A 17351-nucleotide genomic window follows, 5' to 3' on the forward strand; every position below is an offset into this window, starting at 1 on the left:
GGGTGCAGCAGCTGAGCTTTAACCTGTGAGCTGCAGCTTAAAACTCTTTTATAGTTCTGTGTTTAATGTTTAAACTGTTTATGGTTGCAGAGATGCCCACAGTCAGGCTGTATACTGTTGAAATGTTATATACAGTGTGGCAGCTGACCTTTGACCTTTAACCTGCGAGCTTCAGACTCATTGCTGGTGTGAGGTGTTTAATACTATTGAAGCTTGCAGACACACCCACATCATCTGATTTGTTCTCAGCGTTGTTCAGAGTGTTGGAGGTTGCTGCAGGTTAATTAATGATCAAATTAATATCACACAAGGTGTAGCAGCTGACCTTTGACCTGTGAGCTTCAGACTCTTTGCTGGTGTGAAGTGTTTAATGTGACACAGCCTGCAGACACAGAGGACTGATGACGGAGGAGAAGCAGAGGATTTTCTCTGTTTCTACACAGACCTGGTTCAGACAGCAGAGAGCTGCAGAGTGAAGACGTTCATGGGAAGAAGAAGCTGAGTAAGTGCAACGTCCTCTTTTATTCCTGGATCAAGAAGTGACGCCGGTGAATATTTGCTGTTTAAATAAGGTTTCTGTCTTTGACTCAGTCTGCTGTCACTTTGTTTCAGAGAGAGAAAGAGATTTCAGATTTACTGAACAGATTCCTCCTGCTGCAGCACTAAAGGACAGTATAGGTGACCGTGCTGATGCCTGTTCATAATTTACCAAAGTTAATAAACTGTTGGCTAAATGTTCTTGTTGTCAGAGGTAAACAGAGGTGACAGGAGCAGATAATAAGGATTAAATATATGCTGAGTAACTAAATGCTGCTAGTCTGTAACCTCATTTCTTTACTCTGACCTGTACCGTGAGCTAACTTAGCTAGCAGAGCAGCTAGCAGTTAGAGTATGAACTCTGTGTAAGCAGTCAGCTTGGTCCTGGTGGTCACCTGGTTTCATGTTTGCTGATGCTCCAGATAGTGATGGCCCTCTTGAAGCTGACGCTGTGGTGCGTGTGTCAAAATAATGAACACACGCTTCAGAAGCACTGTGTCGAAGCTTGATTCGTTTAGCCAAAGTCACTTAATCAGTGATGTCCAAAGCTTCATTTAGAACATAGGTGTGAAACTCTGGCCCGCGGGCAAAATTTGGCCCACAGCCTAATTACATTTGGCCCGCGAAGCCATACCAAATTACTATTAGAGCTGGCCTACTGGTATTATACAGCTAATATATATATTATTTAGTATTAAGCTTTGCTTGTTCCATATTCAGTTTTTCAGCAAAACGTGTTTGAGTCAATAAGAAAAGATTCATTCTTATATCTGGAGGAAGAATTTTTTTTTCAATAGATATTAATGTTAGCCCACGACTTTGTTCCAGTTTTGAATTTTGGCCCACTTTGTATTTGAGTTTGACACCCCTGATTTAGAACCTAACTGCTTCGGTATCTGATTCCATGGTTTATAAGGAAGCGAATCATTCGCGGGGATTTGTGGAGTGTTTTGATGGTGACAGATAGCGAACCACTGATATTTCTATTGAGAGATTTGGAGCCAGCGAGGAATAGAGGAGTTTCTGTTTTGTGGGAGTATTTTGAGTTGATTTTGGTCAATCGGGTGGGTTTTCCAGCTTTGTGTTTTTGTTGTTTGATTTTGTTTTGTGCGTGTTTATTTTATCCGACAACAGGGAAAAACTGAAAATGTCAAAAATCTGCTTTTCATAATATAAATATCATTAAATAACTTTAGACAGACTTCTCTTTGACTCTTTACATTTAATGTTATAAAAAGATATCTTTTATTTTTTAAATAATCTTAAACTGTTAGTCGGCAAAATGTGAAGCAATTTAATTTATTTATTCTCTTTAGCTGATAGTTTGTGTGGCCCAGGTAGACTGTATAACTACTCTACCAGTTTCTCTGCACTCCAGCCTCTTCTGTGCCATGTCAAGGGATTTTCCTTAAGGCAGGAGAAATTATCTCCATGAAAAGGAACGGGTTCTGCCATCGCACACTAGAACAAATTCTCTTCTTAAATACAAATGGAAAAGGGTTACCTTAAATGCATCATGTTTTTAATTTGCAAGTTCATAAGTATTTTCCTTTTCCATTTCACAATCAATTCTACCCCCTGGTCAAAAATATGTATAGGAAAATTTCTCTAATGTAATATTATTTATAATAATACCCATCTAGCGATTAACTGCACAAGTGCATGGAGGCGGGACCTCACAGCAGAAACATACTCCATAATGTGTTGTACATTATCATATGTATATTATATGTAACGTGGTATTTTTCAATTATTGTATTTACCAACATCAAGAAGTCACAAGCAAAGAAAGACCAAACCATGGTGCATGTTTGAACAAGGAAAGTTTACTGGTCAAAATTATTTATTAAAGTAATAAACAACATTTTTGTCACCCCAAAAAATACACGTTTAAAGCAACACAAAGTGGTCCAATATCAGACAGAATTCCACTCTGCAATCATTATGAAGCATTTGGTTTTATTTTGTGGATTCAAGCTGTTCTTCATATTTTTGACCACCAGATGTCACCAGAGAGGACTGAGTTGAAAAGCTTCCAGTAATGAACCATTTTTCAATACAAGCTTCAGAAAGCTTCATTTGGCCATCACTAGCTCCAGATGTGTCCACATAATTATTAATGTGTGTAAGTTAGAGATAAAGACTTTACAGATAAACAACAGCAGCCCCCTGGCTGGACTCTAACTTGTGAGTTTCCTGTGATTTAAATCACAAGCTAACATTTTCCTTCTGAAGCACCGAGCAGCTGAATGGATGTTTGAGTTTACCTGCACACCTGGCGCCAATAAACCCGCTTTGGATGGTTTGGAGGCGGAGCCAAAAGCAAGACAGGATTCTAATGTGATTGGTCACTTTGATGAGGCGGCTGTAGCTCAGGTGGTTGAGCAGGTCACCTGCTAACCAGAAAGTTGGTGGTTCAATGCCCGTCTGCATGAAGCAAGATGCTAACCCAAGGGCGTAGATTTGGTTTTGGCATTGGTGGGGACGGATGATTCAACCACTGAACCCTGCCCTGTTTCTTTTTTTTCCTTTTCGTCTTTGGACGAGGAGGAGAAATATACTTGCCCACATATGCTATTCTACCTGCTTTTAAACCATTTAAAATTACAATTCATCGTTTTATATGTGAATTATATAATGTTAAGTTACTATTAAACAAATGACTGACTAAGTATTTTAGACTTTAGTTTACTTCACGCCATAATCCCTATAAATCAGATATACAAAAATAAAAAATAGCTTCAAATACAGTCATGACAATAAAAGAATATGACTTTAAGGACTTAACATTACTTCAGTTATAGTACACCAACATCTCTGATACATTAGCACTAAGGGAACACTGAATGACCTGGTGGGGTTTTTGCCCATAAAACAACTCATCTAAGATTACCACAAAGTGAAAGATCTCTCAGCAACATTATGCAACATTTTAGCCACACTGTTGCCCCGATCAAGTCATTGAGCTGGAATGTTTTACTCTAAACATGAACTACTGTTACAGCAACAGACATGGACTACTGGTGCCCCACACAACAACTCAATGTCCACTATGTGAAGGAGCCATGCCTTCTCCTCTCGTTAACTGAGATAAACTGCTGGCATATTTGTTTTACATCTATACTGTCCAGTCTCTCCTGGTGGACATACAGCAGTACGTCATTCATGGTTACGTACAATTTTAGACTAATGTGGGCCAAAGCCTAAAACGATGTGGCGGGAGTTTGCTGTTCTCCCCAGTTCAGATATTTGAAGTTTGCACAGCTACATTTTCGCCTGAATTTTTAAAAAAAAGTTTATTTTGCAACCCAGAAAGAGTAATAAGAGGGGCACTGAAATTCGGGATTGTCCGAGAAAAAACGGGAAGGTTGGCATGTATTGACTTGCATAGCCTGTAACGTTATTATGATGGACAGGTTTTATGAGTGAACTTGACTTTAAGTTCTTTCTTATATCCAGGTTCTTTTTTGCTGCCGTCCTCCTCCTCGCAGCGCAGGATTGCCGCTCCTAAAACTAAACAGAGCTCTCTGAAAGGCTCAGCCAATCACATTGGCCATATTTGTCACATGATATAGGACTCCAGTAGAGAACGTAATTTAACTCTTTCTGCACCGCTGGGTGAATGAGACGTTGACAGATCGCTTTTTTTTTCCATCGGTTTTGTTTTTCTTTACTCGCAGAGATCAAATTATTGGTGGGGACGATTCAATAATTGCTGGATATTGGTGGGGACACGTCCCTTCCATCCATGCCAAATCTACGCCCTTGTGCTAACCCCATGTTGATCCCCGATGCATGCATCAGAGTGTGAATGTTCTACAGGAAGCACTTAGAAACAAGACGGAAAAAGTGCTTGTGTGAATGTGCAAGTTGTGTAAAGCTCGTGTTTGACAAATAACATTTATTATTAATTTTATAATAAAGTTATTTGCTGTGCAGCAGTTGAAATACTGACAACTATAGCTGGATTATTTCTTTTAACTATTTTAAACCAGAGGCTTCAGAGGCAGGTTCAGCAGCCTCTGCACTGCTGTGCCATCAGTCTGTTGGACAGTATTTGATAGATTTCATCAGAGAAAAATGAAGGAATGTCAACAACTGGTCAGAAACACTTATACTTTGTACAGCACGCTTTTCTTATGCAACATCCTCACATGAATCATGAAACTTGGACAACATTTAAAGTATCGTAGCTCTGTTGCTACATTTACTGACTGTTGTTTTAATGGTAATAGTCAAAGTGTGATTGGTGATTTGTGAACAGCAGAAAGGAGGAAAGCACTAATGCTGCCACAAGGGGGCCACATGCAAGTGTACTCAAAGTGCCAGCCTGGGTAAATCAGACTGAAGATGGACTCGTGGGATACTTACTAGAGATGGCACGATACCACTTTTTTATGTCCGATACCGATACCGATATCATAAATTTGGATATCTGCCGATACCGATATGAATCCGATATAGTGTGTTTTTTAATCAATAAAACGTTTTTTTAATATCTATCGTTTAACTTTATTAGATTTAATATCAATCTAATAAAGTTAAACCTGCTCCATCCTCCCTATTCTGGTATTTTAAAGAGTACTTAGAAGAAATTTTAAGCAACCTAACTAATAGGGTTGCAAACTCCCAGCAAAAAAAAAAAAAAAAAAATAGGGAACCACCCTCCACCTCATGATGGTTAATCGATGTAATCAAATTTAATTTGATGCAGAGGGAAAATGCACAAAAATAAATTATTTTTCAAGAATAATTAAATAGATTCAACATCTTTCTTCAACAGAACTGCAGACTGCACAGATGGTATCTTCCCAAAGGAAAAAGTACTATAGCTTACTAGGGTATATTAGACTTAACAGTTACTATATACAGTAATGGACTTCTATATATTTTACACAAGATTAAAACTTTGGGTGTAAGAGTCAGATAATTATTTATTAAAAACTAGACATTTTAAATGAGAATAAGAAAGAAAAGTATGTCTTTGTGCCCCCTTTTCCCTGTTCATGCCCTATCGGCCCCCCTGGCTAAACTTTGCTAGATCCGCCCCTGCACAGTTACCAGCCGTCAGCTGCGTAGAAAAAGATCCTGGTGTAGAAAGTAATATTAAATAAATTCTAACAACAGCTTATCAAGCTTAAACGTGCTGCTGTTGTTCAGCCGCTGGTTTCCTCTTTCTGGTGAGAAGTGGGCCAAAAACTAAGAAGAGAGACGAACTCGACAGAAAAGCCGATCAGCTGATCATTAAGCTGTTTCACGATTGAAGCAGCAGGAGCAAGAGAGAGAGAGAGAGGCAGTCACTCCAGGTATGGTTGTTAAGCTTAACGTGGGAATGCTTTACAGACATTCAGAGATGAACTTACACACTTGCTTTACTTCTCTCTGGGAAAACGTCCTCATAGATGAAATGCTGGTTTGCTAGCAAGGCTACAAATACACACAGCCGCTCTATCACGTGATGCACACTGCTGCTACGTGCTACGGTTATGAGCCGAGTTACGCCTCGTAGCAAGTTTTGTGAGGTGCTTTTTTGATATTTAATGGATCGGATTACATTTTTTATTTCTCTCCGATATCCAATCCAGTAATTTGGGTCAGTATCGGACCGATACCGATACGTAATATCGGATCGGTCCATCTCTAATACTTACTGAATATAATTTTGAAATATCATAGAATCACTACAGAATAATTACCAAACTCAACTTTGATATTTGTATGTATGCAGCAGCAGCAGCTATTGACTTGTTAATAAACCTTACTACCCCGTTGGGTAGGAAATAGATATTCTGGAGTCTGTCGTGAATGAGACCAGAATATAACACCTGCTGGCTCTTATCATTCTTGACTGAGTCCTTGACACATTTACTGCCACTTTATTAGGTACAGCTTGCTAACACAGGCTCATACCTGCTTTGCCTTCAGAGCTGCCTTAAATCTTCATGGCTCAGATTCAGCAAGGTGCTGGAAACATCCCTGATCCCATGACTCCCCTGAATCATGGGATCAGTGACATCTGCTTCAGCACTGACAGATAGAAAACTGCCTCCACATAAACAGTATATATAATAATAATAATCAAATGCTGATTTTCAGCTTTCAGACCTTTGTCTGGGTGCTAATCCAGCTGTGTGTGTTTGCGATGACAGTAAATAAATGTCAGACTTACAGCTCCTTTTTTACTGCATTAAAGTGATAAGATGACTTCAGCGCTTTGACATGGATGGCAGTGAAAGCAGGAAATGACAAATGTAGCACAGCAGCAGCGTTTAACACGTCTGAGCTGGAAACAGAAACTCTGGTATGAACATCATTCATAGAACAGCTTCCAGCGTCTTTTGCTCTGCTACAGTTTAGATGGATTTGCATTAAAGAGGCAAAGAGACTAAAATTGTTAGGGTTAGGAGGTCAAAAGTCAGAACTGATGTGGGTCTGAGGGCAGCTTCATGCTGGAGAAGGATGAAGGAGTCTGACCTGAGCCATTGTTTGACATGAACACATCAGCATTGCTATCAGTGAGCCCAACGACAGCCGTTAGCATCATTTCAGTGTTTCAGTCATAAAAACACTTCCTGTCTCTGTGGTGGTTACAGTGACATCATGCAGTTTGTGTTTTCACCTCCAGAGGGCGACAAATCAGCACAGACAGAGAGCTCCATTCAAACTTTGCTGCCATCAGTAATAATTCTTCAGATATAATCATCAGTGTTTGAGCAGTTATGATATCAGGGACAATCTAGACATGTATGGCAATACTGAACATGTCACATGACACACCTTAAACTGCACTTTCATTCATGACTTCAACATGTTGAAATGAGCTTGAAGAAACGTCAGTTTGCTGCTGAAATATTCAACCGCTGCAGGAAAAAGAACAACAAAGTCATGACAGATGTTTGTGTTTCAAACAGGAAAACCAAAAGAAAAAAATCACAACCTGTCAGAGATTTGGGAGTTTCCGAGGTTCACCTGAACGCAGCATACAGGGATTCGTTGGACCCGAGTGTCCTCAAACGCCTCTTTGGGTGTTTCTCCCTCTTCCCAAGATTCGTCTTTCCTGAAATTCGTGGAATGGAGCTTGCTGTTGGTGTGTGTGTTTGAAGAAACTGTAAGTTTGCTTTGTTTTCTCCTTTAACAGTTTGTCTTTAGGAACTTTACTGTTTGTTCAGCTCACGTTTGGTTTCTTCACACAACAAACTGTGTGTGTTTTTATTTCTGTTATCTCCATTAAAGTCAGTGTGTAACGGTTTCCTGGCTAACGGGGACACACCAGACGAGCAACAGCTAACGGAGAGAGTCTGAGCTCCGCTTTTTCATATTCACAGAGACAGCGGGAGATAGTGAACTTATTATTATTATTATTATTTTATATCGTTATAGCTTATATTTAGATCACTGACCTTAAAAAAAAAAAAAAGATCACTGACCTTACTCACTCACTGGCTTAAAACTACTGCGTCATAAACTGTTGGCTCTGTTCCAACAGTCTATTCACTCCAAAGCAAAGACAGGACTGTGGAACAGGTTTTACATTTCAAATGTGACTGACTGGACTATGCTGGGCATACACTGGGCGATTTTTGACTCCTTTTGAGCCGATTTTTCTGTCGTGCGACCGTTTTGGCGATCGGCCCGAGTTTCGCCTCCATCGTGTGTCGTGCATCGTGTAGTATACGTGGGGTAACGAGAAGATGAGATTAACACCTCACGACCAGCTCCCGATCATCAATCGCTTGGTCGTAAAAAATTAAACCTGTTTGAAATCCTGTCGGCCGTGATGAGGGTGTCACCGCAGCATCTCACACTGCGCACGCACAAAAACAGAAATGAAAGTGAAAAGACGGAGCAGCACGGCAGGTGCAGCGTGTGATCTGGACACAAGCGATGGAGGCACAACTTGTAGAACTTTGGCTCATCCGAGCCTTTTCGATGTGGCCTCACAGAATTATCACGACCACAACAACCGTGAAAATAATTTGATGGACATCGCTGCTCAATCACAGCTGCCTGATCATGTTTTTCATTAGCAATTTAGCAAAGTTGATGGTGGTGGTGTGTCTGTGTGAGTGAAAGACAGAGAGGGAGAGCGAGCGACAGAATTTCTGTTATAACCTTCATGTTATGGAGGCACAGTGTGAGCACTCGGGTCGCATCAGAGCATCAGGTCTTATAATGTGACACCCTGCATCGTGACCTATGAACTTCTAACCCCTGCGAGTCAATCGTACAGTTCGAGCAGAAGCTGAATACTGAAAAAATCGCAGTGTTTGCCCAGCTTTAGACAAAACAAAAGTTGCTATATTTGACTTAATGTGTTTGGTTAATCACTCAAACTATTTAGAAATGATATGCATATCAGTAATCAATTTTAATTTTAATAGACGTCACAATAAAGTTTAGCATTTTTTCTTAAGGAGAATTGTATTTAGAAAATATTTTTACTTTTAAAGATTACATTGTAGGGATGTAAAAGCATTGACTTGTAGAATAATGTTATGGCATCTATTTGAATAGTAAGACTCACCAATAAAAGAACACTTATATCTGTACAAATTAGATATAATTTGGGCCAAATTACAGATGTTATTCAGTCTGTGTATTTCAGTGTAAAATAACATTTGTTAACATGTAGATTTTTTTGTAAGTTTTTCTTTATTAAAATTTGGGGAATTAAACTGAATTGAGTTCTGTCCTTTTTTCATAGGACAGATATAGTTTTGTTGAAACAGATTAACAACAGTTATTGTAACCGAAAAATAAAAGAAATGCAAACAATTGATTTGGGGATTATATTTTGTTTTTTTCACCTCTTATGGTCTTGCATTTACTTAATTCGGAATAGATCCATTGTTTCTAATGAATGTTAAAAAATACGAATGCAAGCTCTGTTTGAATGGCGGAGTGACTCAGATGGTTGGATCAAGTTGTGCTGAACGTTCTTTATCCACTGCGTGACAATGCTGACAGTATGGACAAACATGTATATCTCTGTATTTTTACAATTCTGGTGGTTTCATTGTTCAGTGCTGCTATGATCTAATATTTCTGCACAACTAGGCTGTTTGAATTTAAAAAAAGCTGAGAAAATGCACTTTAAGCTCATGGTCACTGTAAAACTGTAACATAAATATAGTTTGGCTAAATAGCTGAACTATTAAAAACTGTGTGGTATTGGTCAAATGTATTAAGCTCTAAGCTGCATTTCAATGTTAATATCACCCAGTAGTTTCCCATGTGAGTACATGTAGTTAATAGTAGTTTAAAATAAGGACTTGACTTAAAAAGACTTTGATCAGTGTTTCTACAGCAGCTCTGAGAACCTTTTTTTTCTAAATCCTCTAAATTCCAGATCTCAATCATCTTTATGTAGGCCTGTTGTACCGTTCATGGTCTCAGTAAAGTTTATTTGAAAATAAAAGAGACTGAAGTCATGCAGAAAACTGAAGAGGCGAAAGTCCCTCTGTGTGCTGTATTCAGGAGCAACACTCCTAGATTAATTCAGAAATGAATCTAATCTAAAATCTCCTCCTCCCACCTGTCCTGCTTCAGGTGGAGTCCCGCCTCCTTCCAGGAAGCCGCTCACCTGTGTGTCCGTGTTTAGTGTCCAGGAGTGGAGCTTGTTGTTGGTGTGCGTGTTTGAAGAAACTGTAAGTTTGTGTTGTTTCCTCCTTTAACAGTTTTACTGTTTGTCTCTGCTCTGTGATGTTTGGACCAAATGTTCAGCTCTTATTTCAGGACAAACTTTGATCACTCTTGTGTTTGAAGACAAATCCACATGATTATAGATTATTGATTGATGGAATCAGACAATTTGATGAACAGCTTGTGTGTGGGGCTGTTCAGCAATATACACAATCTCACCGTAAGAGCAGGTCCTCAGTCTTGGTGGAGACACCCAGTGGTTGATAGTCTCTTGGGGTCTCTGGGCAGAGCAACAGTGTCTTGGAAAGCAAGCACAGGTCTACAACTTGCAGTGTGTGAGTCAGCTGGCTCAGGAACACAATAAGAGGTTTCTGGGACCCAACCAAAAGACAAAACGTTATGCAGGCCCAGACACAGGCTCTAGCTGCAGTGTGTAAAACCGACAACACGAGCCCCACTTTCACCTGGAAGAGATAGCTTGGGGCCCAGTGGTGGCAGGCTCTATATTCTCAGTCCACATCTCCACCAAAAACTAAGCTGTTGAGGAGCACACTGGGGAGCTGGAGAATTGGACCTCTAAGGCTGGTGAAGAGCCAGCAGGCTAAGGGAATGAAGGAGGGGAGTGGCTAGTGAAAAGCTTAGCAAACCCGCACAATCATGGAGGGCTCAGATGAAGACAATCAGGCTCACAGGAGGAAAAAAGGGTCCTAGTAAACTTCAAATCAAATCTGCTGAAAATAAGTCAACATTTATTCAATACGTGGGAAGTTACAAAATGTTTTTTAACACGTCTGTGCTTGTGTTATTTTATAAACAATTTTCCAAATGCTTTGTGGGACAAAAAAACAAAACAAAAAACACAAACACCCCCAAAGGGTGTTTGGAGGTAGAAAAACACACGCCAAGGCAGAAACCCTCTGTCGTGGATTGTGGATGTGTGGCAGACAGAGAGTGGACCCAGAATGCAGGACTCACAGATAAAAGTAAACCCAAAATCAAAGTTTTGTTGGCTGGCAAAAGGTAGAACAAACAAAACCTTAATAATAACAAGGCGAGGCAGTGCATGTCAAAAACTAACTTGCAAACAGATGGATGGATGCTCTCACACCATAAAGGAGGACGAAACAAAACACAGAGGGAGACGCAGACCTTATATAAAGGGGGGGGTGGAGGTGGGGGGGGGCTTGGCACACTTGGGGAATACAGCAGAACAGAACTGACACACACAAACACACAAGACGAGCAATTGTCAAAAGAGGAAGCGAGTAACACACAGAGGCCAGGAATAAGATATATGAAATTGACATTGATAGAAAGGTAAACAAACATAGAGACATGACTGACTGTGGAAACAAGATGAACTATAGAGGCGGGCACAAAAGTAACCAGACAAACCATGTAGGTAGGTAACAACACATGGAGGAAAGGCTGACGTCCACAGGAGACTGACAACAAGTCACAACGATAAGATGAGGACAAACTAGACACAAAAGGGAACCAAGACCATAAGAGCATGGAGAACAAAACTCAGAAGTAGCAGGGAACAATATAAACTTTGTGTGTGATCAGAGTCCGGGTTTGAGAGCAGCAGCAGAGTTAGTTGATGGTGAGCAGTTGAACTCTGTGGATTACTGTGGATCCACTTCCTGATGACTAAAGGCAGCTTTTCCTGCCTCCATCAGTCTGTGGAGGAGGCGGAGTGGAGCTGCTGCTCTCCCCTCACTGACACAACAACAGCCGCTCGAGAGACTCAGAGGTCCACTTGTGTTAAGGAGAAAGCAGGAGATATTATTATTATTGTTATTATTAATGTTATTATAGATGTAGCTTAGATATAGATTAAACATGTAGGCCTGGTTTAAAATACTGCATCACAAACTAACTTCGTCTAAATAGAAACTCGTGTCAGAAAACACGGTTGTTGCTACACTTGTTGCATGTTGTTAATAAAACTGACTGATTAACACTGGTTTTAAAACAGTTTGTTTTGTGAAATGTTATATGATAAACCACATTGCTTGGCTGAATGTTTCGGTGTGGAGCAGACAGGATGATTTGGGTTTACATGGGACTTTATGAAGTAATATTTAAAACAGATGTAGCACTGATTGAGCATGCATCAAAAAGCCGTTGCCTGTGCTCCAACAAAGGGTTTTCACAAGGAAAGGTGGCTGGTGCATTAGGTGTTGCATTTCTTATGTAATATTCACTGTATGAGACTGAAGAAAACTTATGTTCAGCCTCTAATCCTTAAACCATTTAAAAATGGCTACATATCACAAACAACTGAATTAAAATAAGTCAGATGTTAAACTGCAAAATGCAAAAACTAATTTTTCAGCTTTTTTTGATGACCAGGTACTTTGAAAATACTATTTGTATTAAAATAATACTGATGATGTTGATGCACAATAAAGTATTTATACAATAATATGCAGCATCAATTTCTATCTGATAAAAAAAGAAATTCACTTCAGTCAAACTGTAGATTTTATAGATGTTATTTAACTCTCTGTATTTCAGTTTGAAAAAAGGAAAAATTGGGGAAAATGCACCGAAATACAAATTACAAATTAAGCTCACAAAGAAATAAAGTTGCTGATATTTGAAGAAAATGAGGATTTCAGTTGATGTGCACATGAATGATTTGTGTTTCCTCTGCAGGTGAAGGTGGAAAGTGTGTGTAAGCTGATGTGGGTGTGAAATAAGCATCATGGATCAGTGTGAGGACAGAGAGGAGGGAGCCCCTCCCTCTAAAAGAGCCAGAGAGAGCCAGACCAAAGCTCAGAGGTGAGGTGACCATCTCTAACTGTCCATGACTCTTCTCAATGTCACAGCTCAATACTCACATCACTGCTCCATCATTATTCACAGGAAGAAACAAGGAAGTAAACGCAAACATGAACCTGGACCCAGCTGTGTGTCCTTAAAGAGTGACCAGTCTAAATATGACCCTATTGATTTCAAAGGACTGCAGTCGTCTGCTGCAGAGAGGTGAGCTGTTAGTAACATAAACAATTTGAGAGGTGATTAACTGCTTGATATAGTTGGAAATGTTGGATGTTGTCTTTGCTGGAGAGACTTTCCTATTTCTGATGTAAGTATAAGATGCCAAGTTTTCAGCTACTAACCCTTTGGGATCACCTTGTTGGCATGAAAATAACATTTTATATGTTTTTGTGTTTTATGTGTATTTAAATCAGGGTGCTAGTAACAAAATTCTCAGAGATACAAGTTAAAATTGGTTCTTTGTGTAGGCACAACACTTGTTCATCCATTGAGTTTGGCGCCTTTTTTAATAGGTCAGTGTTAAGTAGCTTAACCACCCCAGATGGTTCAAGGACTGAACAGAAACTTAAAAAGAAAAGTCAGAAAGGCCTTCTAAAAGCCAAAGTTATAATAAAAAAGCAAAATAAAAGCTTCCATATCTACTTCCATATCAAGCATCTTGTTACACACATGTACCTACACTGACTGTGAGCTGAGCTAAAACACAGGTGACCTACACTAAATGGTGCACTTGAATGCGTTCTTTGTGAACTACAGTTCTGCACTGCCCAGTACACAGCTACTAATGTAGAGCTTTGTGTTAATTGATAGTTTTATGAATATTTCCAGATTCGGCAAAGAAAACAAACTAAACAAAAAAAATCAATTGTCCTGGCTCTTTCTCACTCACAGTTCCTTGTAAAAGTAGTCATACCCTTGAACATTTCCATATTCTACAAACACAAACTTAAGTATATTTTCACTGGGATTTTATGTTGTAGATCAACAGAAATGAATGCGTAAATTAAAATCCATTTTTATACAAATACAAATCTAAAAAGTGTCGAATGCATACAGGATGTCTGTGAAGGTTCTCAGTCATCCAGGACATCGTAGTCAAAGGAGCTTGCAAAGAAAAGCGTCTGGACTTCTTTAAGTTACTTGAAGTAACTTAAAGAAGTTTCACCTCGTTTCACCTCTCATCCGAGAAGCTTCTTCAGTTCTAAGGTCAAATGGTGGAGTTTCACAGATATAAACCTAGTGGGAGTTTCCCCCCACAGAGGGACAAAAGGAGGATCATCAGGGGGTCCTTTTGTCCCTCTGTGGGGGGATTCTCCCACTAGGTTTATATCTGGGACTCTCCATCATTTGACCTTAGAACTGAAGAAGCTTCTCAGATGAAGGTGAAACGTCTTCAAGTAACTTAAAGAAGTCCAGATGCTTTTCTTTGCAAGCTCCAATGCATACAGGATGTATGCAGCCCCCCATCCCTGAATCAGTACTTTTATTGAACCACCCTTGATTTGCAGTTAAAGCAAATCAAAGCTACAAAAGTTGTTGCAATAAATCTCTACAAGCTTTGCACACCTGGAGACCATCCATTCTCTCCCGCTTAATCTTATCAGAGCCTTATCGTTTTTAATGTGTTTTTGTTGTCTGTCAATAACACTAAAAAGTTTGAGCATACTTTTTAGTGTTATCGACAGAAACTGATACTAGGTTGTTTTATTTCACATTTAGGATGTTAAGTTTTACTTGCATCCTTAGTGTAGTTTATGAGGAAACGTATTTAATTAAAGGTAAAATCCCACAAGGAGGAGAAACACCTGGCTCATACCTGAGGAGAAAGGATTTACTTCAATAAACTTTAAATACCCAAACAAACCATCACAACAGTGCAAACTGACAAAACAAGAACTGAAAACTATGAGAGCATAAAAATTTTTAAGCAAGCACTGACAGTTCTTAATTGTCAGTCCAATTTCGCTGCAGGTAACTGCAAGTGAAAAAATAAAAGGGCTTCATCAATTAGTGAGTTAAAATTACAAACTTATTTTGATGCAAAAAATCATGGGTACAAGATGAGCCTGATATCAAAATGTACGTAAAAATGACACTTGAGATATCTTCTAACCTGTTTTGAGCATCAACTTGTCCCACGTAGTGGTATGGCCAGTTTTAAAGTTTACCCAGAATGCATTTCATGAAGTTTTTTTTTCCAGTTAATTATCAGAAAAACAGGTCAAACATCCAGGATACCAATGCATGTTTCTGCTCCTCTTCATCTTAGACATTAAAATGGTGGAGTTTATTGGAACTGTAGTATACTACTGATGTTGTATAGTATACTAATACTGGATAAAAATAAGTGTTCAGTCCAGGTTTAAATAATTCTTTGACAATGTCTTATCAGATATATGGCTAGTACGTTGAATGTTTTAGTGACTATTGTATACAATGCAGGTTGGAAAGTGACTTTAATTGTTAGATGAATTATTTTTTACATGGAATAAAGCCATTACTGTTTTTAAGAAATCCCTCAAATAGCTGCTACTCATCAAACTGTTTAATTTCAGTTAAACCTTTAGTGATAGGGTTTAAATAGTTTAAATAGTTTCTTGGGAAAGGCTGATGAGCTCTACTGTTAAAGGCCAGTCCCACCAAATCGTAGAGCCAGATTGAGGCAGGATTTGTATATATAGACTGAGGACCAGAGGGGGAGTCTATGAGATGTGTCCCACTCCTGAAATGCAGATCAATTATCTCCACTCAAAGGAAGTCACTGAGCGAGGAATTTATTTATTCTATAAAACGTATCCAACATGTACAATCATCAATAGTCCTGCACAGTGTAAATTACTTTGCTTACCTCTGGGTGGCGCTCTGTTCTTACACTGCCAACACTAGTTTGGAGTTTCCTTCTGCTCATGCTCATCCTGAAAACCTGTTTCTCTTTGGGATGATGAAGATATTCTAATTCTTCATCAGCTTCTCTGGCTGCAAATGAAAAACACAATTTTTCCTCTCCAGCAGGATCAAGGAGAGACCTGCTGGACTTGAACCTGGACCCAGCTGTGTGTCCTTAAAGAGTGACCAGTCTAAATATGACCCTATTGATTTCAAAGGACTGCAGTCGTCTGCTTCAGAGAGGTGAGCTGTTAGTAACATAAACAATTTGAGAGGTGATTAACTGCTTGATGTAGTTGGAAATGTTGGATGTTGTCTTTGCTGGAGAGACTTTCCTATTTCTGATGTAAGTATAAGATGCCAAGTTTTCAGCTACTAACCCTTTGGGATCACCTTGTTGGCATGAAAATACCATTTTATATGTTTTTGTGTTTTATGTGTGTTTAAATCAGGGTGCTAGTAACAAAATTCTCAGAGATAAGTTAAAATTGGTTCTTTGTGTAGGCACAACACTTGTTCATCCATTGAGTTTGGTGCCTTTTTTAATAGGTCAGTGTTAAGTAGCTTAACCACCCCCGATGGTTTAAGGACTGAACAGAAACTTAAAAAGAAAAGTCAGAAAGGCCTTCTAAAAGCCAAAGTTATAATAAAAAAGCAAAATAAAAGCTTCCATATCTACTTCCATATCAAGCATCTTGTTACACACATGTACCTACACTGACTGTGAGCTGAGCTAAAACACAGGTGACCTACACTAAATGGTGCACTTTAATGCGTTCTTTGTGAACTACAGTTCTGCACTGCCCAGTACACAGCTACTAATGTAGAGCTTTGTGTTAATTGATAGTTTTATGAATATTTCCAGATTCGGCAAAGAAAACAAACTAAACAAAAAAAATCAATTGTCCTGGCTCTTTCTCACTCACAGTGCCTTGTAAAAGTAGTCATACCCTTGAACCTTTCCATATTCTACAAACACAAACTTAAGTATATTTTCACTGGGATTTTATGTTGTAGATCAACAGAAATGAATGCGTAAATTAAAATCATTTTTATACAAATACAAATCTAAAAAGTGTCGAATGCATACAGGATGTCTGTGAAGGTTCTCAGTCATCCAGGACATCGTAGTCAAAGAAGCTTGCAAAGAAAAGCGTCTGGACTTCTTTAAGTTACTTGAAGTAACTTAAAGAAGTTTCACCTCGTTTCACCTCTCATCCGAGAAGCTTCTTCAGTTCTAAGGTCAAATGGTGGAGTTTCACAGATATAAACCTAGTGGGAGTTTCTCCCCACAGAGGGACAAAAGGAGGATCATCAGGGGGTCCTTTTGTCCCTCTGTGGGGGGATTCTCCCACTAGGTTTATATCTGGGACTCTCCATCATTTGACCTTAGAACTGAAGAAGCTTCTCAGATGAGAGGTGAAACGTCTTCAAGTAACTTAAAGAAGTCCAGATGCTTTTCTTTGCAAGCTCCAATGCATACAGGATGTATGCAG

The 17351-nt window shown here is 39.2% G+C and overlaps 2 protein-coding genes across 8 annotated transcripts in view; both read left to right on the top strand.

The window, feature by feature from the left end:
• The window catches only part of LOC102785947 (protein NLRC3-like), a 172069-nt gene that overhangs the window by 44674 nt on the left and 110044 nt on the right, over window positions 1-17351 (top strand). The window contains exon 1 of one of the 2 annotated variants that reach the window (XM_087838463.1): window positions 387-502. The exons of the other annotated variant lie outside the window; for it this stretch is intronic. The gene's annotated coding sequence lies outside the window, so the exon portion shown is untranslated. Of the gene's footprint in view, window positions 1-386; window positions 503-17351 lie in introns of those variants that run through there. 2 annotated transcript variants of the gene reach the window in all.
• The window catches only part of LOC102788399 (NACHT, LRR and PYD domains-containing protein 3-like), a 34406-nt gene continuing 27150 nt past the window's right edge, over window positions 10096-17351 (top strand). For 3 of the 6 annotated variants that reach the window (XM_087838431.1, XM_087838434.1, XM_087838432.1), the window contains exons 1-4: window positions 10096-10184; window positions 12844-12969; window positions 13054-13173; window positions 15979-16098. In XM_087838431.1, the coding sequence (XP_087694557.1) occupies window positions 12893-12969; window positions 13054-13173; window positions 15979-16098 (317 nt within the window). In that variant the 5' untranslated portion in view covers window positions 10096-10184; window positions 12844-12892. The remainder of the gene's footprint in view (window positions 10185-12843; window positions 12970-13053; window positions 13174-15978; window positions 16099-17351) is intronic. The other 3 variants (XM_087838433.1, XM_087838435.1, XM_087838436.1) reach the window with 2 other exon arrangements.

This window comes from Neolamprologus brichardi, chromosome 3 (genome assembly GCF_056152115.1).
Source record: "Neolamprologus brichardi isolate AB-2024 chromosome 3, ASM5615211v1, whole genome shotgun sequence".
Taxonomy (NCBI): Eukaryota; Metazoa; Chordata; class Actinopteri; order Cichliformes; family Cichlidae; genus Neolamprologus; species Neolamprologus brichardi.